Source organism: Hemiscyllium ocellatum, chromosome 1 (assembly GCF_020745735.1).
Source record: "Hemiscyllium ocellatum isolate sHemOce1 chromosome 1, sHemOce1.pat.X.cur, whole genome shotgun sequence".
Lineage (NCBI taxonomy): Eukaryota > Metazoa > Chordata > Chondrichthyes > Orectolobiformes > Hemiscylliidae > Hemiscyllium > Hemiscyllium ocellatum.
Genome location: NC_083401.1, coordinates 105321267 through 105345787, shown reverse-complemented (window position 1 = coordinate 105345787; position 24521 = coordinate 105321267). Strand labels below are relative to the sequence as shown.

The following is a 24521-nucleotide window of genomic DNA, read 5'->3' as shown; positions in this document are numbered from 1 at the left end:
GGAAGGACAGGATTGGCAGCTCAATGGTCTGGGGTTTAAGTGCAATAGGAAGGGTAGAAAAGGAGGCAAGAGAGAAGGGGGAGTGGAGTTTCTGATTAGGGAAAACACTACTGCTGTACTAACAGAGAATATTCCTGAGGGATCACCCAGTGAATTCGTAGAAAGGGGATGACCTCCCAACTCCTGTACTCAATACCCTGACCAATAAAGGAAAGCATATCAAACGCATTCTTCCATTTCCTATCTACTTGTGACTCTACTTTCATGACTTTGATGAGAATGCACTATGTGCCCCCCCCACCCCCCAATAGTCAGCAGGAAACTGAGAAGTAAATATGTAGAGACATCTCAGGTATATGTAAGAACAACAGGATTATAATAGTAGGGAATTTTAACTTTCCAAATATCAACTGGAATTGTCGTAGTGTTAAGGGTTTGGATGATGAGGAATTTGTTAAATGTGTTCAAGAAATTTTTCTTTCTCAATATGTAAATGTACTGACTAGAGCAGGAGCAAAACTTGACTTCTTGGGAAATAAGGGAGGGCAAGTGACTGAAGTATTAGTGGGAGACCACTTTGGGACCAGTGATCAAAATCTATTTGTTTTAAAATAATTATGGAAAATGACAGGGTAAGACTGTAGGAGTAGGGAACAATGGATGAATAAATATGTTGAGACTCTGGTCAAGAATAAGAAGGACGAATATGTTAGTATAAAAACTGGGTTCTTGAATCTCTTAAAGAGTTTATGGGGCGTAAGGGCAATCTTAAGAAGGAAATCAAGAGGGCAAATAACAGACATGACATAGCCTGAGCTGATAAGGTTAAGGGTAATCCAAAGAGATTCTACAAGTACATTAAGAGCAAAAGATCAACTAAGGAGAGAATAGGGCCCCTTTGTCTATATGAAGACATGAAAGAAACTAAATGAACATTTCACATCTGTATTTACTGTGAGGAAAGACGTGGAGGCTAGGGAACTCAGGGAAATAAATATTGATCATGGTGAAGCTAGCTATCTGCAGACAAGCTGAAATTGTGCCTGTGAGTAGGTGCTGGAGTGCAGTTTCTAGAATTCATGGAAGCTCAATTCTAGTTTGAACATAGAACATTGAAAAGTACAGCACAGAACAGGCCCTTTGGCCCACGATGTTATTCCGAGGTTTAATCCTAATGTAAAATATAATAACTTAACCTACGCACCCTTCAACTCACTGCTATTTATGTGCATGTCCAGCAGTCGCTTAAATGTCCCTAATGACTTGCTTCCACCACCACCACTGGCAACACATCCCATGTGTTCACAACTCTCTGCATAAAGAACCTACCTCTGACATCTCCTCTATACCTTTCTCCTAATATTTTAAAACAATGACCTTTCGTACCAGTCAATCCTGCCCTGGGGAAAAGTCTCTGGCTATTGACTCTATCTATTCCTCTCGTTATCTTGTATACCTCGATCAGGTCTCCTCTCTTCCTCCTTTTCTCCAGACAGAAAAGTGCGAGCTTATTCAACCTTTCTTCATAAGGCAAGCCCTCCCATCCAGACAGTATCCCGAAAAACCTTCTTTGCACCCGCTCCAAAGCCTCTGTATCTTTCCTATAGTCGGGCAACCTGAATTGGACACAATATTCCAAGTGTGGTCTCACCAGGGACTTGTAGAACTGTAGCAAAACTGTAGCCAAAACACCATATGCTTTCTTAACAACCCTATCCAATTGGGTGGCAACTTTGAGGGATCTATATACTTGCACATCCAGATCCCTTTGTTCCTTTACACTGCCAATAATCCTACATTCAGCATTTGTGTTCGACCTTCCAAAATGCATCACTTCGCATTTATCCAGGTTGAACTCCATCTGTCATTTCTCAGCCCACTCTGCATTCTGTCTATGTCGTGCTGCAGCCTGCAATAGCCCTCGATATTATCGACCACACTTCCAATCTTTGTGTCATCTGCAAATTTACTAACCCACCCCATAACCTCCTCAACCAAGTCATTTATAAAAACTACAAAGAGCAGAGGCCCAAGAACAGAGCCCTGCAAGACCCCACTCAACACTGACCTCCAGGCAGAATACTTTCCATCTACAACCACTCTCTGCCTTCTGTCAGCTAACCAATTCTGAATCCAGATAGCCAAATCTCCCTGTATCCCATACTTCCTGACTTATGAATGAGCCTACCATGGGGAACCTTATCAAATGCCTTGCTGAAGTCCATATACACCACATCCACTGCTCGACCTTCGTCGACCTGTCTTGTCACCTCCTCAAAGAACTCAATAAGATTTGTGAGGCATGACCTGCCCCTCACAAAGCCATGCTGACTGCCTTTAATCACACAATGCTTTGCCAAATAGTCATAAATCCTATCCCTCAGAATTTTTTTCCAAAACTTTGCTGACCACAGACGTAAGACTGGCTGGTCTGTAATTGCCAGGGATTTCCCTATTATCCTTCTTGATAAAAGGAACAACATTCGCCTCCTTCCAAACCTCCAGTATGACTCCCATGGACGGTGAGGAGACAAAGATCTTCACTAGCGGCTTAGCAATCTCCTTTCTCACTTCGCAGAGCAGCCTAGGATAAATCTGGTCTGGCCCTGGGGACTTATCAATCTTAGTGTTTTCCAAATTTTCCAGCACATCAACTTCATCAATCTTGATCTGGTCAAGCCTGTATTCTAGCTCCTCAAATTTCTCATTCACAACAAGGTCCCTTTCCTTCATGAAAACCAAAGCAAAAAAATTCATTTAGTTGGGAGAGTGAACCTTCGTTGAGGTGGTCCATGATGGATATGCATTTGTGGGAGTTGGAAAACTGGATCTTTGAAAGACTAGAAATTTGAATCCCCTGTAAAATTTGAATGAGATGTCATGCTCACTGTGTCACTAGTGTTTAGGAGTGAATTGTTGAGAAATCTGTGGGATCTGTCTTTATTGAATTTGCTATTTCATGTGCTGTGTGGGCTATTCAACCACTGTGTATGTTACCCATATTTATTGCAGGTTAATTCTAATTGGATGTTAGAAAAAAAGTTGTATACATATTTTAAATTACATTATTATCTTCACTTTATGTCAGTAAAATTTATTGTTGTTTGTATAAAACTATGGTGAATCTTGTAGTTTTGTTCTTTTAGTAAGAACGTGGAATGTGTTTTTTTTTCAAGCTTTATTGGCCCCGAGCTAGAAAATAGTATAATAAACAGAATACACTGAAAGAGTTAGATGATGTGAGAGATCTTCGGGTGGAAGTGCACAGGTCCCTAAAGGTAACAATACAGATAGATAATGTTATAAAGAAGGCAGATGGGATGCTGTCCTTGTTGGCAGAGGTACAGAATACAAACTGAGATATATAATGATTTATCTATATAAGACACTGTTGAGGTCACACTAGAATACTGTGTGCAGTTCTGGTTGCATTACAAGAAGAACATAATTGCTCTGGAGAGACTGCAGAGATTAACTAGAATGTTGCCAAAACTGGAGAATTTTAGCTACACTGAGAGATTGGAGAGGTTAGGGTTATTTTCCTTGAAACAGAGAAGTCTGAGGAGTGACATGATTGAGATATACAAAATTGTGAGTAGAGATAGAGTAGACAGGAGGAACTTGTTTCTCTTGACAGAGAGTTCAAAATCCAGGAGTCAAGCTAAGGAGCTTGAAGCTAAGGAGCAGAAAGATTACAGGGGATGTGAGGAAAAACCTTTTACCAGAGAGTGTTGGGTATCTGGAATTTGCTGCCTGGGTTGGTGGATCCTAACCTCGTAAAAAAGTACCTGGATCTGCACCTTAAGTGCTCTATGCTGCAGGCTATGGGCCACACGCAGGAAGAGGGGACTAGAAAGGGCATCTGGGTGTCTTTGGGCCAGCATGGAGAAGATAGTCACCCCCTTTTGTACTGTATCATTTCTATGGTTCTAGAATATAAAGTTGATGGTTTATTGCAGGATTATAACAGGTTCAGTAGATCCTCAATGACTGGCACAGACATGATGATTGAAATTACATTCTTCCTTCCATAGTCTTACTCCTCACATCTCTGTAATCTCTGATCCCATTGCCTCTGATGTATTTGTGATTGTCTAATCCTGGTGGCCTTTACCCAACCATTGTGGGCCATGCCATTGGTTGCCTAGGACACTGGAATTCCCTCACTTTTCCATTTCCATCCTTTAAAAACTGCTTCTTTGATTACCAAAGCTTTTGTCATCTGACTTAAAAATCTTGTTACATGCTTTGGTGACATATTTTTGCTTGATTGATTTGATTCATTATTGTCACATGCAACGAGATACAGTGAAAAGTAGTTTTTTGCATGCTAACCAGACAAATCATACCTTACATAAGCATATCAGAGTAATAGGACAGAATGCAGCATATAGTGTTACACCTATAGAGAAGGTGCAGAGAAATATCAAATGTTATATATCAGAAGTCTGTTCGTAAGTCTTATAAAGGTGGAGAAGAAGGTGTTCTTAAGTCTGTTGGTACCTGTTTTCAAACGTTTGTATCTTCTGCCCAATGAAAGAGGGAATTTGGAAGACCTTTATGTTTAATAATGCTCCCGTGATGCACCATGGAATCTTTCATCGTGTTGTAAGTACTCGACAAATTTTGTTGCCATGTTTGTACGATTCTGAATGTTCCTAACCATTCACTTATATTCTGCAGTATGAAATGGTTCATTGGGTCTTGGCTTTACAGTCCAGTTTGTTTCTTACCATTACTGATCAGAAGTGAAATGGGTCATTCATGATTTGGAGACGCCGGTGTTGGACTGGGGTGTACAAAGTTAAAAATCACACAACACCAGGTTATAGTCCAACAGGTTTAATTTAAATTCGCAGATCCGTCACAAACCTCAGCACATTTGCAGAAACGAGGTATAGATATGGGAATTTGACACTGCAGTGCAGAATGAAGAATGCCAGCCTAGCTGCAACCTGATTGGTCCAAACGCCAGACAGGCCTTTCTCTTACTCTTGGTGACATTTGCCTGGACCCCATGACGCAATGACGCAAGGTACGTCAACCATAGCCCCGCCCCTTACAGCCGTAACCGTTCCCCAGGCCCGGGCTCCAGCTACAGTTAGGAGGGGGGGGGGCGTGGGGCGTGGGGGGCGGTGTTTGTAAAATGCCGAGGAAGAGGAGGAATGCCGCCGCATCTAGTCCGGCCCGACCGCCTGAACTGGGGCCTCCTCCCAGGACTGGCTCCGCGACATCGGCTCCTGCCGCGGCGGATCGGTCCCAGGCTCTGATTCGTGGCCGGGCCTTGGGCTCCAGTTCAGTTGGCAATGAGGTAAACAAGGAAGAATTGCTGAACAGGATGACAGAGATGTTCTCTCACCTGGACCCGAGCGTGGTATATGTGGTGCTGTCCGAGTGTGACTTCAAAGGTAACGTCTGCTACTAGAATATCGCCCTGACCCACCAGATTTTGACTCTTATCTGGAACATCTGCTGCCGGCTGATGCACTTTTAAGTATCGATGCTATATTTTCATCTTGATTGTAATTGTGGTTAGTCCCCTCTTTTCCCCACTCCTTATGTTCTGTTTTTTTTTGGGGAAATCCATTCGTAAAACAAAACCGTTCGTTTTTAAGTAAACTTAACATGAGGTTGAAGGTAAATATTTTTTGTGTCTGCACTCTACCATCTCATGGTGCAAATCCCTACGCGCATCAGTTCAGAAGTTTTTTTTTCAACACAGAATTTTAAATTGTTTCAGTAACTTGAGTGGTTCAAATCAGTCAGGATCCAGTGCCATTTGTTGATGTGTGTTTATGCTGTATGGACAAGGAAGCTGAAGTCCTCATTTTGAAAATAGATCTAATCGATTTAGTATTGATCACTTTATTGAGCTAGTTGTCACTGAATCCTATGTGAAGATGTTCTCCTATAGGGATTTGTAATTTTCATTTAGCAGACCTAAATTACAGGGCTGTGTGTGCATTTTCTACTTGTCTAAGATCAAAGGAGATGGACATTGAATGCCAGGTAAATAAGGTTAGGTTAGAAGCAGTAGAAATGTTGGTTATAACCAAATATTTAGAATTGTTCCTGTTAAGTTTTTGAAAGCTTTCCAACAGCCCCACGATTTTCAGGCTTGCAACCAAATTATATCTACTTAGCATAAGATATGAGGAGCTATCTTATGGAAGTGCCTGACTTGGTTGATGCACATTGCGTGGGCAATATAGGCCAAATGTTGGCAAATGGGACCAGCTCAGTTTAGGATGTTGACTCAGTGCAGACGAGTCCGATCAAAGAGTCAGTTTCCCAAGTTGTATAACTCTGATTCTAAATGACAGAATCATCAGTCAAGTTATGTGTATATGTTGTGTTATACAGCTGTAATTGCTTCATGTCACTGAAATTGTCAATGCATGCCAATGCCCAAGACGTGTAACAAAACTTAAAAATGTTCAATGCATTGATTTTATTTATTGCAGTCACATGTATCTACATGCAGTGAAAAACTTTGTTTTGTGAGCAGTACAGGCAGATCCTTGCAAACAAGGATGTATAGATCACAGGGTCCTTAGAGCGAGGCTTACAGCTGCACAGGACATGCGCAAAGCAAGATCAACATCAGCAAGATCAACATTATTTGAAGTTAGAGAGTCCATTCAGCAGTCCAATAACAGTTAGACTCTTATCTGACCCTTCCAGCAGTTGATGATGTTATAATTTAGTATTCTTCCTGATAATTTTCTAGCTTTTGAACTGATAATTTTTTAAATGATGTCATTAGATACCCTGAATTCTGTGTTTTTATACTTCGAGTTGAACGCGGAGATGTCTAGCTAACTTGATGTTGCCTTAATGCACATTGTGATGAGTATTACATGTGAGATGATGTCACTAAATCAGTGAGCATTTTTCTCTGGACTGATTTTCATTGCCAGATTCTTTCAATTGTGTAAGAATTCTTGAACACGAGACAGTTTAGAGTTTGCCGTTTCGTGTGTCCATTCAACAATGAGAAATGCCAATATCTCAATTTCGACTATAATGTTATTTAGCAGATTTTTTAGATTTTCTATTACATTTTTAATTTTAACACAAATGTTGGGTGATATCATTTTGTTCCAAATATTACTGTTCCATTGCTCTGTGTGCAATATTCAAGAGAACTTAGCATGCTTTTGTTGAAGGAGCATTTCCTTGAACTGAGTGGTCTTCTTCAGGTTTCCCTGAATTATCTGATTATTATACATGGAAAGTGATTAACAAGCTAAAACTATGGTTGCAATAATCATGTCCAATTTGTTTTGGGATTGTGGGGCTTCAATGTGGAAACAGTGCAAGAGGTTTATTTAAGTGAAGAAAAATAACAGATTCCAAGTTTAAAACATATAGCAATGTTTCTGTTCTCTTTCTTTGGTAAATTTGTACCACCTGTATTTATCTACAGAAGGTTACTATATGCCTGCTTCAAGCAATAAAGGAAGCTGTCAGATTAATTAAGGAGCTCCTGAGCACCAGAAAGTAGCTTATAGTTGCTGTCAATGCAGAATTCATGCAGTCTCCCCCATTTGTTATTAAATTATCCATATGTTTCACAACTGCAAATGACAGGGTAACACTGACCCAGTTCTTATGACATATGTTTATCAATATGCTTCCGCTCTGTTTGGCATACATATCATCTTGTGTTGTAGTTTTACCAGGTTGAGACCTCATTGGAGGTATATCTGCCACTGTTTTTTTGCACAACTCAATGAACTAGGTGCTGAAAGTAAGCATGAGATGACCGTGAAAAAGTCAAATGGTATGTTGGGTACAGGAGTAGAGATATCATACTGAAATTGTATAGGGTTTGATGAGACCATCTGTAGTATTGTGTGCAGTTTTGGTCTCATCTGAAGAAGGATGTTCTGGCTGTGGACTGAGTGCAAACAAGGTTTACCAGACTGATTCCTGGAATGGCAGGACTGACGTATGAAGGGAGACTGAGATCAGTTGGAAATGTATTCACTGAAGTTTAGAAGAATGAGAATGTACCTCACAGAAACCTATAAAATTCTAACAGGGCTAGAGAAAATAAATGTAGGGAAGATGTTGCTGGTGACCAGAGTCCAGAACCAAGGATCACACACTAAGAATGTGGGGTCAGTCATTTAAGTCATCATAGAGTCCCTACTGTGTGGAAGCAGGACATTCAGCTCGTCGTGTCCATATTGACCCACTGAAGAGTGACCCACTTACCCTATCCCTTTAACCCTGAGTTTCCCATGGCCAATCCGCCTCACCTGCACATCTTTGGTCTGTGGAAGGAAATCAGAGACAACTCATGCAAACATAGGGAGAACATGCAAACTCCATGCAGACAGTCGCTTGAGGCTGGAATCCAATCCCCCCAAGTCCCCGGTGCTATGAGGCAGCAGTGCTAACCACTGAGTCACCATGCCACCCTGGGATGAGGAGATATTTCTTTATCCAAAGAGTGCTGAACCAGTGGAATTCTCTGCCAGAGAAAGCACTTGAAGCCAAAAAATTGACTGGTTTCAAATACAAATTAGATATATTTCTTAGGGCTAAAGGGATGAAAGAGATGGGGCAGAAGTGGAAACAGAATACTGAGTTGAATGATTATGATGAATGGGGGATCAGGCTTGAAGGACCAACTGGCCTCTGCTTGCTCCTATTTACTATGTTTCCAAATGCTGTTATCGTTTGGGTGGAACTCGGTCCTGAAACCTTTTTTGGTGTTTCAAAGCATCTTATCATGGCTGGGCTTTTTTGGCTTGGGAATGAGACATGTTTTTTGTCCCCAGAGTGGAAGTTTCATCAAGTTTCGTTGGGTGAATGTAATGGAGTCTTATACTCTTGCCTCATCTTGATGGGGAGAAGGAGTTTCCACTGAGACTAGGGCAATATTGCTCAATGTCTACTTAGTGAGTGAATTTTGTAGTTTATGAGAAGGTCTGCTAATTGATGTTATAGTGTATGCATGACCTCTGTTCTGGAGGCTAACTTGAGTCTCTCAAAACTTTGGCTACTTAACACTGATAATGCAAAAAATTATGGGTACGACGGTACTGATCAGGAGACGCAGACAAAACAGAAGAAATGTAACTCCTTGGATACTCAATCAGAATGTGCTAATTTCCAGTCAGTCACAAAATATTCACTCAACAAGCAATGAATAACTTTTTACAAGTGGGTTCATAGCTTTTGCTTTGCTACTTGTGGATTTTTAGGTTGATATTAAGTCTACATTTAAGACATGTTGAGATCCTGGAATATAGAATTATCTCCACTCATGTCAATTTTTTATTGCTTATCTTTACTGCTGGTCTTTGCAATGTATTGGTTATGAATGTTTAGATTCACATATTACAGGTATATGGGAGACAAGATGAGCGATGGTTCAAAATGTTTACTCTGATCCATGGGACTGGGATTTGCGTTATGTGATCATACATTTTTTTCTTTGATTCATTGCATTAATGATCACATTCAGTGCATTGAAGTTTACAGAGTAACTAAATTTTCAAGGCTCATTTTCCTGCATTGCAAGGTTTGAGTTGTTTGCTTGCACTTGTCCATGTCTTGATATTCTGGACGTTTTTATGGAAGAGAGTGCACCTGGGAGAGACTTTAGGTAGTGGGGAGTGGTAGTGCTGCCCATTGTGTTTGCTCTGATGCAATCACTAAATTGTGTTCACAGTGCTCAGTTCAGTTCTGTTGCCTTATTCAGACTACATGCCAACTTTAATAACACTGGCACCACAAAGGTGAATGAATATTATATGTATTAATAATGTATACTGTACATTACTATACTATAATGTATACTGTAAGCTGCTGTTAAATTGCATAACTGATCTCTTAGAACAATCCTGATTTATTTCCTCTCTCCCTTTCACATATTTAATAGAGGAAGGATTGTTTAACAATTCCAACTTCATAGAGATGTACAGCACAGAAACAGACCCTCGGTCCAAGCCGTCCATGCTGCTTGTAAGATTTAGCTACATCGTGAATTTACAATTCAGCCAACAGACATACATGAACATTACATGCATGCATAAAATCTGAAATAATGATTTAGCTTGATCAGAAAACATTCTTATTGATTTGCATACTTACGTGGTAATTCCTTTTTTTAAATTTTGTTTAGCTGACGATGCAATGGACTCTTTGTTGGTACTGTCTGATGCAGCTGAAGGTGTAGCATCTTCCAGCTTCACTGGATTTGATCGTGTGGCAGCTACCCTGAGTGATGATCAAGTCAATAGTAAGATCAAAGTAGTCATGAATGACCACGGAAGTAATTCGCTTGTTGCTTCTACAAGTACTAGAGAACCTGGATTGAATTTGTCTGAGCAATTCAACTCTTCACCTGACAATAAACTGAAAAATTCTCAGACAGAAACCAATGATGAAACTGTTTCAGAAGAAAACACAACTTATCAACAGTATCAGCCATTTATGAATCAATATAATTCTCCCATCAGTCAGTTTTCCAGACTCTATGTGAGCAATGAGTTAGCTGAGGCAACTCAATCAAATTTGAACTCTACTTTCAATTGTATGCTAAATCAACAGCAAATGACAGATGACGCGCTGTGTCTCAGGCACTCACCATTTGCCTTGAATTCAAAAGAATGTGAAGAAACTTTAGGCCAATGTTTTGGTTATGAAAAAAATGTCCTTGAGAAAAGACCAGAAGTTCACTTAGATTATAACCAGTTGCTGTCAGAAGATGTCGAAAGCTCCAGCAGCAAGAAATTCTCTAGTGACCTTGGCGTTGCATTTTCAAACAGCACAAACACAAGTAGTGCAGATATTTGGACAAATGAAACTGAAAGCAACAACTTGTCAGCAGGCATTTCTATGAACATTGTCCCAAACAAGTATGGTGATTCAGTGCTTTCTGGTCAAAAGTATGACATGCATTCAAATTCTACAGATCAGCAGATTGGATTATCACTAAATAGTAGCGTTTCTGCTGAAGGAGGAGGGAATTGTTCTGGTACAAGTAACAATGAAATACCATGGTTCATACCAAATACACATCCATCATCTGCAGAAAACTACAAATTATTTGAAGAGACACAAGCATGTAAAGGAACAAACCAATTAAAACCAAAAAACAACATCCTCTCATTAAAACCATTAGCAAATACAGGGAGTAATTTGAACAATATACAACAAAACACAGCTTGTTTACCTGATTGGTTAGGGGAAAATAAAAGTGGTGACAACCCACCTAACTTACTGAACAATGGGGAAGCAAACAGTTATCAGTATTCCAGTAGTGTGCTGTTTCCACATGTTCCAAATATGTCTCCAATCTCATGGAACCCATGGGCTCCTGAATTCAAGCCTATGAGCTTGCCAAAGATGTTTGTCACCCCTGTGGCAATGGGTCCAGCAAAACCAAAGTCTCATGTTGTTTCACCATGGAGACCAGCAGGAACTGGTCCTGGTTCACCTCATCAGCCAATGAGATCGGGTACCATCAACTCACATTCAAAATCACGGTTAAATCAGTATGGCATCCAGCAGCCGCAGACTTGCGCGTATCCATTTCCACAGCATATCAATAGGAAGATATTAGGAACAACTAAAATGCTTATTTTGATGAGGGGACCACCTGGATCTGGGAAAAGTACCCTAGCCAGGTATGACATAACCATCAATACATTTTTCCATTTTTTTTGTGTATTTAGGAAGCACATTTGAAGGAAGAGCAAATTTGCCTTTTTGTAAGTGCTGTTTCATGTCCTTGGAGCACTTTACAACCAAAGATTTACATTAAGTGCTAGTCTTAGTGCAATCACGAAATTCTCAGCCAGAAGGTTTTTGCTTCAGTCTCCATTTTAGAGAATCACTCATAAGTTAATCTGACACTTCAGTGCAGCATTAAGGGGATGATGCATTGTTACAAGTGCCAGCTTTCAGATAAGATGTTAAACTGAGATCACTACTCCTTTTAGGTGGATTTCATGGAAATAGTTACAATTGCTGGACTGGTCTCTTTTGTCCTGGCTAACCTTTTGATCCATAAATGACCTCCCTAAAACATATCAAAAGTATATTTATCTGTTGTTTGTGGGATCCTGCTGTTGGCACATTCATTCCTGTTTCTTTACATTACTATAGCATCGAGAGACCTATCGGATTCATTGTGAATCACTTTGAAAGGCACTGTGTATAATTTGTTTAGAAGAGATCGACTCTTTTCGAGTGGGAAAAAAAGTTATAGTTTAACGAGTGTTATCTATATTTACTTGAATTTTCTTATCTCATTTCTCATTTTAGTTTAAGTTTATACTGATTGCCTCAAGCATCTTATTATTTTATGGTTAGTTTCTCTTTAAAAGTCAAGTTGCGAGAGTTCTACCAGATCATAGGACTACTCTCTCAAGAGGGAGATGACTCATGGTAGTTTAACCAGAAGGTCACCATGCCTCAGTTGAGGGGTAAGGTTGAGAAGTAGAGTCCTTCACGGTGACCTCAGCCAGTACAAAAATTGAACCTGTGCTGTTGGCATCATGCTGAATTCCAAAACAGTTATCCAGCTAACTGACCCTCTCAAGATAGACAATTGAGAGGAAATACAAAAAATTTTGGGTGGCATGTTGGCTCAGTGGCTAGCATTGCTACCTCACGGTGCCAGGCATCCAGTTCGATTCTACCCTTGAGCGACTGATTGTACAAATTCCACACTGTCATTCTCAGTGTGTCTGCATAGTCAACCCTCTGGATGTGCCGGTTTCTTTCCATGGTTCAAAGATGTGCAGGTTAGGTGGATTGGCCATACTAAATTTCCCATAGGGTCCAGGGATGTGCAGGCTAGGTGAATTAGCCATAGGAAATGTAGCGTTACAGAGATAGGTAGGGTTGGGAAGCCCTTCAGAGAGTTGGTGTGGACTCACTGGCCAGCTTCCACACTGTAGGGATTCTGTGATTCTATAATGATACAGATGTTCAAAATGGTGAAGAGTCTGGCAGAGTGAGTTGAGACAATATGGATACAAAGTTGTCTGAATAATAGGAAACAGTCATAGTGAATATTTATGTTTCAGACCAAAGGAAAGTATGGACAAGTGTTCCCCAGTAGCCAGCAGTATGACCACTGATTTTCTTATTGCATGTTAATAACTTGGGTGTACGGGAAATCTTTTCAAAATGTGCAAATTACATCAAACATGGAAGTTTGTGAACCGTGAGAAGTATAATAATAGATTTTAGGAAAGACATGAATAGATAAGTGGAATAGGCAAACACAAAGAAATTGAAAATTAGTGCAGAGAAGTGTGAAGTGATACATTTTTATCGGGATAAGGCAACATAAAATGAAAAGTACAATTAAAAAATGGATGCAGAAACAAAATCTATGAATATCATACACGTATTGTTGAGGGTGGCGGGGTAGATTGAGAAAGTGATCAAAAAGCCATTAAGCATTCTTTATTTTTTAAATAGTGGCATAGAGTATAAATGATTAGATTACCTACAGTATTGAAACAGGCCCTTCAGCCCAACAAGTCCACACTGATCCTCCGAAGAGTAACCCATTCCCCCACCCTATATATACCACTGACTAATGTGCCTAACACTATAGGCAATTTAGCAAGCCCAATTCACCTGACCTGCACATCTTTGGATTGTTGGAGGAAACCGGAGCACCCGTAGGAAACCAATGCAGACACCGGGAGAACGTGCAAGCTCCACACAGACAGCCGCCTGAGGCGGGAATTGAACTCAGGTCCCTGGCACTGTGAGGCAGTAGTGCTAACCGCTTAGCCACCGTGCAAGACAGTTTGATAAATCTTTCTAAAGCCATGGTTCAGCTTCAACTCCAATTCTATATACATTTGGAAGGATGTTATTACTTTAGAGATGTACTGCTGAGAAAATACATACTTTATCAAAGCTTTTAGTATTGCACTCATCAGGACAATTTATAGGGAGACCAATTCAAGAGGAAAGCTTTACTGCATTAGTGGAGAATGCAGATTGGTTATAAAGTGGATTTTGCTGGAGGTGTTGAGATGGAGAATACACCAATTAATGATGATTGACAGTTAACTACCAGACTTTGTTTAAATTTTAAACAGACAGGTGGATTCTGGTGGGTATTGACCTGAAAAATGAACAAGTAAGTGGCTGTCAGCTGTTTTGTTGAGAATGGCACAGAAAGACTTTGAGAATAGTTTCAGCGTTGAAAGATTTCAAAAGCTGGACTGTTTTGAAGAAGAAGAAGGTTAATTTAATTGTTTTCAAAATAGTAAGGTGATTGGGCAGAGTAGACAGAGAGTTGTACCTGTCGGTGCAAGGGTTTAGTCAGAAGGTCCCCATTTAAAGTGATTGGCAAAAAAAAACCCAAAATTAACATTAAAACATTTTATTTCATGTCAGAGTGTGGTGAAAGCAGATTCAAATATTTGAAGGGAATTGGATGGTATCTGAATGGAAGAAAGTTTGCAGGTCTACAGGAGAAGGGTAGGAGAGTGAGAGCAGCTGACTTGCTGTTGTGGATAGCTTGCACGGATATGGCAGATTGAATAGTACTTTTCTTTGCAATTAATATTACTCATTATTTAAATGAGGTAGAATTTGTAGAATCTATTTGGGTCTTTTTTTGGACTTGGTAATGCAACATAATATGATGCAATACTGATATAGTTTTGGATAACAGAGCTGATCATATTGAACTGTAAAATTTAAGAAAACAGAAAAAGACAATAGCCTTATGGTGCTGTCTGAAAACTTCTTTCCCTCCTTTTCCAAAGTTTCCTTTCCACATACTTACCCACTTGCCTTTTTTAAATTGTCTCAAGAGGAACTAAATTTCAAAAATGAAGAAACTAAGAATTCTAAAAGATGATGATTGTGCATCTTCAGGCACCCAACTAATTGTAGAGCTAGTACAACGTTAATCTATTGAGATAGATCTCTTACTTAGTTTTCTTTATACTAGGCAAACAAGCTAGGACTATATTCTTTCAAAGTGAAAAATGAAGATGAGGGAAATTGATCAAGAACAACTTAATGAGGAAGATTTTCTAAGGACAGAAAAACACATCTTTTGTTTTTATTTGTTTAACAAATGTATATTCCCGGAGCCGAGCGATAGCTACCTCATTTGCTGAGTTTAGTTAGTTTGCTGCATGATCTCTAGCGAGACCGTAATGTTCACATCAGTCCCCTATCATATTCCTCCCACTTTGGGGCAGCCTGGTGGCTCAGTGGTTCGCACTGTTGCCTCACTGCACCAGTGTCCCAAGTTCGATTCCAGCCTCTAGCAACTGTCTGTGTGGAGTTTGCACATTCTCCCTGTGTCTGCATGGGTTTCCTTCGGGTGCTTTGGTTTCCTCCCACAGTCCAAAAATGTGCAGGTTAAGTGAATTGGCCATGCTACATTGCCCATAGTGTTAGGTGCATTAGACAGAGGGAAATGGGTCTGGGTGGGTTACTCTTTGGAGGGTTGGTGTGGCCTGGTTAGGCTGAAGGGCCTGTTTCCACACTGTAGGGAATGTAATTTAATATTCGGTCAAAACAAACGATTGACAGATTGAATTACTTGAGAGAATTGAACATACAAACAAGGAATAGGCCATCAGTTTGATTCACCATTCACTAAGATCATGATTGATCTGATTTTTAACCTCAGCTCTGCATTCCTACATTTCCTGATAATCTTTCATTCACTTGGAAATCAAGAATATATCTGCATTCGACTTAAAGGTTCTGCATCCCACTGCATTTTAAGGAAGTGTATTCAAAGAGATTCAACCCTCTGAGAGAAAATAAATATTGCCTAATTTCTGTCTTGAGGGAGAAACCCCTTTATTTTTAGTCTATGATTCCCTAGATCTAGATTCTCCTACAAGAGGAAAACCCTTTTTTGACATCCACTTAGTCAGGTTCCTTCAATTTAGTCACCTGTGACTCATCTTAACTTCAAAAGATAAAAGCCTAGCCTGTCTAATTTTCCTCAATGCAATTTGCTCATTCCAGGTATTCTAGCAAATCTTCTCTGAACTCGTTCCATCACAGTAACATCCTTTCACATGTGGGGTGACCAGCTTTGTATACACGAGTTCAGATGAGATCTGTGTAACTTAAGCATAACTCCCTATTCTTGTATTAAATTCCCTTGCAAAAATGACCATTCTATTAGCTTACCTGATTACTGTTCACTAACCTTCTGTGATTCATATACTAGGACACCCAGATTTCTTCGCATCCCAAGCTTTGCAACCTCTCATCATTTAGAGACTTACACACTTGGCCGTATTGTACTTTGCCAGCTCTTTGCTCACTCATACAACATGGAAATAGACCCTTTTGTCCAACTAGTCCATGCGAACTATTTTCCCAAATTAAACTAGTCTCACCTGCCTGCATTTGGACCATATCCATATTCATGTATATATCTAAATGTCTTTTAAACATTGTAATTGTACCTGCATTCACCACTTCCTATGTCAGTTCATTTCACACACAAACCACTTTGTTGTTTAAAAGAAAGGTTGCCCCTCATTCCATTTTAAATCTTTCTCCTCTCACCTTAAAAAAAAAGCGCCCTAATTTGAACTTAGCCACCTTAGGGGAAAGACCTTTGCTATTCACCTTATCTATGCCCCTCTTGATTTTATAAACCACTATAAGGTCACCCCTCCACCATCTACACTCCACTGAAAAAGTCCCAATCTGTTTTTATAACTAAAACCCTCAATTCCTGGCAACATCCTGGAGGACACAGGAAGCAGCCTGGCCGGTGCATCCTCTGAAGGGTCAGTGTCTTGTTCCTCAGATGCAGGAGGAGCTGACCTTTAGCTAACAGAGGCTGTGTTGATATTATGAGTGCCTGAATAAGGTAAGAGAGGAAATTAGGCATACAATTCTGCCCAGAGTACATTGTAAGGGTACCGATAGCTTTTATGGACTGTGATGACCTTTATCCAAAGAAGAATGGCAAGAAAAAAAGATGTTCATAAAGAATATTATTAAGAGATGGAGAATTACTTACCTAACCACCTCATCTCCCTTTCACAATCCTTACAATGTCCACTCAACCGATCTATCCCTTTGTAGGCTCATTGGGTCTTCTTCACAATTCATTTTCCCACCTATCATCTTGTCATCAACAAATTTAGCTGCTGTATATTCTGTCTGTTCATCCAAATCATTTGTGAAAACTATAAAGTGTTCAGGCCTCAGCAATGACCCTGTGGTGCATAACTTGTAACATTCTGCCAACCTGAAAAAGTCCCTTGTTCCTAGTCTCTGCTTCCTGTTAGCCAGTCACTCTTCTATCCAGGCCAATATGTTACCCCCAGCACCATGAGCTGTTATTTGCTCCAGTCACCTTTGATGTGGCACCTTATCAAATGCCTTCTGGAAATCCTGAATACAACACATCCACTGATTCACCTGGATCTATAACACAAGCTGCGTCCTCAAAGAATTCTAATAAATTAATTAAACATAATTTCCCTTGAACAAAACCATGTTTCCAGCTGATTATCTTGCACTTATCTAAGTACCCTATTATTACATCTTTATTAATAGCTTCTAACATTTTCTTTATGACCATTGTTAAGGTACCTGGCCTGTAGATTCCTGCTTTCTGCCTCCTTTTATTGAATAAAGAAGTAATGTTAGTTATTCTCCAATCTAAAGCAAGCTTCCTCAAATCTAATAGGTTTTGGAAAATGGAAGCCAATGCATTATCTATCTCACCAGCTACTTCTTTTAAGAGCTGAAAATGTGTTGCTGGTTAAAGCACAGCAGGTTAGGCAGCATCCAAGGAACAGGAAATTCGACGTTTCGGGCCAGAGCCCTTCATCAGGAATGAGGAGAGGGTGCCAGGCAGGCTAAGATAAAAGGTAGGGAGGAGGGACTTGGGGCAGGTGCGATGGAGATGTGATAGGTGGAAGGAGGTCAAGGTGAGGGTGATAGGCCGGAGTGGGGTGGGGGCGGAGAGGTCAGGAAGAGGATTGCAGGTTAGGAGGGCGGTGCTGAGTTCTAGGGAATCGACTGAGACAAGGTGGGGGGAGGGGAAATGAGGAAACTGGAGAAATCAGAGTTCATCCCTTGTGGCTGGAGGGTTCCCAGGCAGAAGATGAGGCGCTCTTTCTCCAACCATCGTGTTGTTATGTTCTGGCGATGGAGGAGTCCAAGGACCTGCATGTCTTCGGTGGAGTGGGAGGGAGAGTTAAAGTGTTGAGCCACGGGGTGGTTGGGTTGGTTGGTTCGGGCGTCCCAGAGGTGTTCCCTGAAGCGTTCTGCAAGTAGGCGGCCTGTCTCCCCAATATAGAGCAGGCCACATCGGGTGCAGCGGATGCAATAGATGATGTGTGTGGAGGTGCAGGTGAATTTGTGGTGGATATGGAAGGATCCCTTGGGGCCTTGGAGAGAAATAAGGGAGGAGGTGTGGGCGCAAGTTTTGCATTTCCTGCGGTTGCAGGGGAAGGTGCCGGGAGTGGAGGTTGGGTTGGTGGGGGTATGGACCTGACGAGGGAGTCACGAAGGGAGTGGTCTTTGCGGAACGCTGATAGGGGAGGGGAGGGAAATATATCCCTAGTGGTGGGGTCCGTTTGGAGTTGGCGGAAATGACAGCGGATGATAAGCTGTATATGGAGGTTGGTGGGGTAGTAGGTGAGAACCAGTGGGGTTCTGTCTTGGTAGCAGTTGGAGGAGCGAGGCTCAAGGGCAGAGGAGCGGGAAGCGGAGGAGATGCGGTGGAGGGCATCATCGATCACGTCTGGGGGGAATCTGCAGTCCTTGAAGAAGGAGGCCATCTGGGCTGTACGGTATTGGAACTGGTCCTCCTGGGACCAGATGCGGCGGAGACGAAGGAATTGGGAATATGGGATGGAGTTTTTACAGGGGGCAGGGTGGGAGGAGGTGTAGTCCAGGTAGCTGTGGGAGTCAGTCGGTTTATAGTAAATGTCTGTGTTGAGTCGGTCGCCCGAGATAGAAATAGAAAGGTCTAGGAAGGGGAGGAAGGAGTCTGAGACAGTCCAGGTTAATTTGAGGTCGGGATGGAAGGTGTTGGTAAAGTTGATGAACTGTTCAACCTCCTCGTGGGAGCACGAGGCAGCGCCGATACAGTCATCGATGTAGCGGAGGAAAAGGTGGGGTTGGTGCCAGTGTAGTTGCGGAAGATGGACTGTTCCACATATCCTACAAAGAGACAGGCATAGCTGGGGCCCATGCGGGTGCCCAGGGCAACTCCTTTAGTTTGGAGAAAGTGGGAGGATTGGAAAGAGAAGTTATTCAGGGTGAGGACCAGTTCAGTCAGTCGAAGGAGGGTGTCAGTGGAAGGGTACTGGTTGGTGCGGTGGGAAAGGAAGAAGCGGAGGGCTTTGAGTCCTTCGTGTTGGGGGATGGAGGTGTACAGGGACTGGATGTCCATAGTGAAGATAAGGCGTTGGGGACCAGGGAAGCGAAAATCATGGAGGAGATGGAGGGCGTGGGTGGTGTCCCGAACGTAGGTGGGGAGTTCTTGGACTAAAGGGGACAGAACCGTGTCGAGGTACGCGGAGATGAGTTCGGTGGGGCAGGAGCAGGCTGAGACAATGGGTCGGCCGGGGCAGTCAGGTTTGTGGATTTTGGGCAGGAGGTAGAAACGGGCGGTGCGGGGTTGTGGTTGGAGGCGGTGGATGGGAGATCCCCTGAGGTGATGAGGTTATGGATGGTCTGGGAGATGATGGTTTGGTGGTGGGAGGTGGGGTCATGGTCAAGGGGGCAATAGGAGGAGGCGTCCGCGAGCTGGCATTTGGCCTCAGCGGTATAAAGGTCGGTGCGCCAAACTACTACCGCGCCTCCCTTGTCTGCTGGTTTGATGGTGAGGTTGGGGTTGGAGCGGAGGGAGTGGAGGGCTGCACGTTCTGAGGGTGAGAGGTTGGAGTGGGTGAGAGGGGTGGACAGGTCGAGTCGGTTAATGTCGTTTCAGGTTAATAATGCTTCAGGGAACACCTCTGGGACGCCCGAACCAACCAACCCAACCACCCTGTGGCTCAACACTTTAACTCTCCCTCCCTCTCCACCGAAGACATGCAGGTCCTTGGACTCCTCCATCGCCAGAACATAACAACACGACCGTTGGAGGAAGAGCGCCTCATCTTCCGCCTGGGAACCCTCCAGCCACAAGGGATGTACTCGGATTTCTCCAGTTTCCTCATTTCCCCTCTCCCCACCTTGTCTCAGTCGATTCCCTAGAACTCAGCACCGCCCTCCTAACCTGCAATCCTCTTCCTGACCTCTCCGCCCCCACCCCACTCCGGCCTATCACCCTCACCTTGACCTCCTTCCACCTATCACATCTCCATCGCACCTGCCCCAAGTCCCTCCTCCCTACCTTTTATCTTAGCCTGCTTGGTGCACTCTCCTCATTCCTGATGAAGGGCTCTGGCCCGAAACGTCGAATTTCCTGTTCCTTGGATGCTGCCTAACCTGCTGTGCTTTAACCAGCAACACATTTTCAGCTCTGATCTCCAGCATCTGCAGACCTCACTTTTTACTACTTCTTTTAAGACCCTAGGATGAAAGCCATTAGGACTTGAGGACTCGTCAATTTGCAACACCAACAATTTACTTCGGACTAACTCCCTGGTACAGAGGAACCTCGATTATCTGAATGAGATGGGGGGGCACTATTTTGTTCGGATACTTGATTATTCGGTTAATCGATTCAATGCCTTTTCTCTGGGGCTCAGAGTTTCCTATTAAGTCTGTTTCCTGTTCAGGAGACTAACAGCAGCACCAGCGCGTGAGCTGCCTCCCGCCCAACCCCCCCCCCCCCCCCCCCCCCAACCCTGTCCAACACCGCCCCTTCCGTCCACCAGTCTGACACCACCCACCATCCGCCCGTCTCCAACCCTGCCCCCACCCTCATCCTCACCCCCTGCCGGCCCCACCCTCTCTCCCTCTCTGGGGCAGCCGGACTGGACACCAACAACAAGACTGCTGCTGCTACTACTACCTTTTGGGGGGGGTGAGTCTCCAAATAGTGCGCAAACACACACAACTTTTTACTGCAACATTTTGACAGGTTCCATCTCTGCCCTGTACAGGACAATGTTGGAGAGATTATTTGGGAAAGGGGGGGGTTTAGGGTATATCCCTGTGTAGAACTCCAGGGAAAGTGTGGAAAGAGAGAGAGAGGATGTGGGAGTTTAGTCATTTAGAGACGTTGCCCGGGCTCCTACCATCCAGCACTATTCTTGGCAGCAGTTTTAATCACTGTAAACAAAAGACATGATCAGCGCTGGACACACATCTTTGATGTAATGATTCTGTCAGGACCTCGAGGTCGCCTTCAGATTTTTGGATAATTGGTATTCGGATAAATGAGGTTCCTCTGTATTTGTAGTTTTCTTTAATTCATCCTCACTTTAAATTCCAAATTGACAGCTATTACCAGGATGCAACTTGTATCCTCTGTAATGAGGACGAAGAAAAATATTTGCTCAATTTGTCTGTCATCTCTTTATCCTCTCTTGCTAATTCACCAAACTCAACTTCTTTAGAGCCAACACAATCTTTAACTCTTTTGTTTTAAATAAGTGAAGAAACATTTCCTATCTGTTTTTATCCTTTTGACTAACTTTCCCTTGTACTCTACCTCCCCCCCCCATGCATTTTAGTAATTCTTTCCTACTTTTTATATTGTGTCCAATCTTTTGATCTGCCACTTATCTTTGCAAAATGATGCCTTTTCTTTGAGCTTGATGTTAACTTGACTTTTTTAGTGAACTACAGATGGCAAGGCCGTCCCTTAGAATTTTTCTAATTTGTTAGACTGTCTCTATTCTGTGCTTTCTGGAATATCCCCTTAAGTGTTTGACACTTCCTCTCAATTGACCTATCCCTTAACCTAAATTGCTAGTTCTCTTTCACTTGCTATGCTTTCACAGCCTCACAAATGCCCTTGTTTAAATTCAAAATAATAGTCTTGGACCCACACAATTTTAAATTATCCTGAAGATGAAATTCAATTATGCTACCCAGGGGCACTTTCAATTATGTCAGTAACTAATCCTATGTTGTTCATCAAAATCAGATCTACTGTAGCCTGCCCCCTGGTTGATGTCATAACATGCTAATCTAAGAAATTATTCCAAAAACATTGAATTAATATCTCATTTGGTGATGTTTTCCGCCATCTGATTTTCCAGTCAATATGTAGGTTAAAATCCCTCTTGATGATTGCTGAGCCCTTCTTAAAGAACCACTTTGCAGAATCCCTGTCACCCCAAACTCACCAGTCTCAATGTTAAGCAGTCCTGTGTTGTTATGATAATAAACAATCTCACCTTGAGAGCTGAGCGATCACCAAGTGAGATCTCATTGGATGTCTTCTTGTTTAACACTTGATCAAAATTATTTGCCCACATGTGCCAAGCAAAACAATTTTCCAAATTGAGACTGAGCATTTTTTCTTAGACAAACTTACTGAATAGTTTGAGAATTTGAGATTTTGCATAATTAATGAGTTTTCATTGCAATTGGACAGAATGCTTGTTCAACAGGGGCCTAATGGGATGATTTTCAGCACAGATGATTATTTTTGTCGAAATGGACGCTATCAGTTTGATCCTGGTTTGATTGGAAAGGCTCATGAATGGAATCAAAAGCGAGGTGAGAAATTTAAAAATGTGTTCTTGATTACTGTAGACAGTATTACAAAAGTGAATTTATTACATTGCTTTCTCCACAAGAGAACTATTTTAACTTATTATAATTTCAAAACTTCTTGAATTTTATGCTTGTTGTACAATTCTTATTCAAAAAGGTTACTTTTGGGAATGTCTTTTTATAAAACCCACCATAATCTTTGAATTTTTTGGACATTTGGGGATAAAGCCCTTTTTTGTTTAATCTCTCCTCAATCTGATTATCTGTCCAGTAAATCTATGCTGCATTCTCTTGAAGACAGTTATATCCTTCCCAAGGTGATGCGCAATACTGAACATGACATCGGTGTGGTCTAACCAAGGCTTTGCACAAATTAACTATCACTTTATAAAATAATTTCCTGAGATTTAATTAATTTGCCACATTTTCTCCCATTTGCTAAATCTATTAATTTTTCCTTAATTTTATGGTTTCATCCATATTGTTGTCCTGGTGTCAGTGTTTGGATATTGTGGTTTTTGGTTCTTGCTCCATAGTCATTAATCTGTACAATGAATTGTTTTAGACCTAACACAGATTGTTGGGGGACACCACGAGTCACATTTGTAACCAGGTCAATAATATGTGTAAATTTCCTGATTCTCAACTTTAGCTAGTGGTTTCCTGTGATGGACGACACGAGTCGTTTTCCGGAAGTCAATTTCAATAACATTCATTGTCATTCTCTATCCATTACTTTGATCATGTGTTGAAACAGTCATTTTCTTCAGGCATTTTGCAAATGCATGCAAGCTTGACTTAACCAGCTGAAAAATTTCAAGTTGATCGATCACTCCTATCCTCACTTATTGACTTGAGCAATTTCTTGACAACAGATGTTAGGCTAAATTATTTCCCTCATTTACATTAATAGGAAGAGTAAATATTCTCGATTTCCAATGTAAAGGTCACCTAAACACAAGAATTTTGTAAATGCCCAATCATCCATTGTCGTGTAGTAAGTAAAGTCACTATCCTCTTAGAGGGCTGCTGTCTCATTAGAGAGAGAGAGAGAGAGAAATGACTAGTGTTGGTTTAACCTGAGGGTCACTGCACCTCAGGTGAGGGGAGAGATTAAGAAGGAAGGATCTTCATAGTAACTTCAGCTATTGTGGGAATTGAACGCAGGATGTTAACATCACTCTGCCTCACAACCCAACTGTCCAGCCAATTGAAAAGTAATCCTGAGGCATGCAGGTCTGGAAATTTCCTGGGTTCCAGCATGGGGAGCCATCTCAGAATTTTGAAACCTTTTTGGACCCATTGCCTCTGTAACCGCAGTTTAATTTGAAACTCACATTTTGGGAACTGCTGTACTGCAATCTTAATCCTTGATCATTTCTTAATTCCACCCAGTCTCCACTGCCTCCTTACTGCTTGTTATATCATTGCTTATCATTGAAATGCTCTCATCCTTAGTATTGAGGTTACTCTTCCACTGTACCACTTTTACTATCTTTCCTGCAGACTTGGTTATCTGGTGTAGCATTACTCCAGTTCGATTCATTTTGAACCATTTCTCCACAAAGGCTGCCATGTCACACTCTCCAAGTTGAATTTGTAGCAGTAATTTGTTCAGTTTACTTCTGATATATTTAGTACCTTTGTCTAACCTGTTCTCTTTCTTTGTTTTATATGCACCTTATTTCGGTCTGCTAGTTTAATTTCTGTTTTTAGCTTTCTCTTTATTTGCAGTGCCGAAAATAAAATTTCTGACTGTTGCTCGACTCTCTTTCCTTTTGTTTGACCCAAAACTATAATCAACATGATCTTTTATACCTAAGCCCTCCACTGACAGGTACTTGTTCAAATTCCTTTTCTGTATTAACCTCCCTAATATGTTTAATCCTCTGTGGTTT

The 24521-nt window shown here is 41.6% G+C and overlaps 1 protein-coding gene across 4 annotated transcripts in view; it reads left to right on the top strand.

Annotated features, from left to right (window-relative positions):
* Window positions 1-5117: 5117 nt before the first annotated feature.
* n4bp2 (NEDD4 binding protein 2) overlaps window positions 5118-24521 on the top strand; it is a 97457-nt gene continuing 78053 nt past the window's right edge. For all 4 annotated transcript variants that reach the window (XR_009644694.1, XM_060824677.1, XM_060824687.1 and 1 more), the window contains exons 1-3: window positions 5118-5408; window positions 10142-11648; window positions 22502-22626. Coding sequence is in view for 3 of the 4 variants with exons in the window: in XM_060824677.1 (XP_060680660.1) it covers window positions 5147-5408; window positions 10142-11648; window positions 22502-22626 (1894 nt within the window). In the remaining variant the exon portion in view is untranslated. The remainder of the gene's footprint in view (window positions 5409-10141; window positions 11649-22501; window positions 22627-24521) is intronic.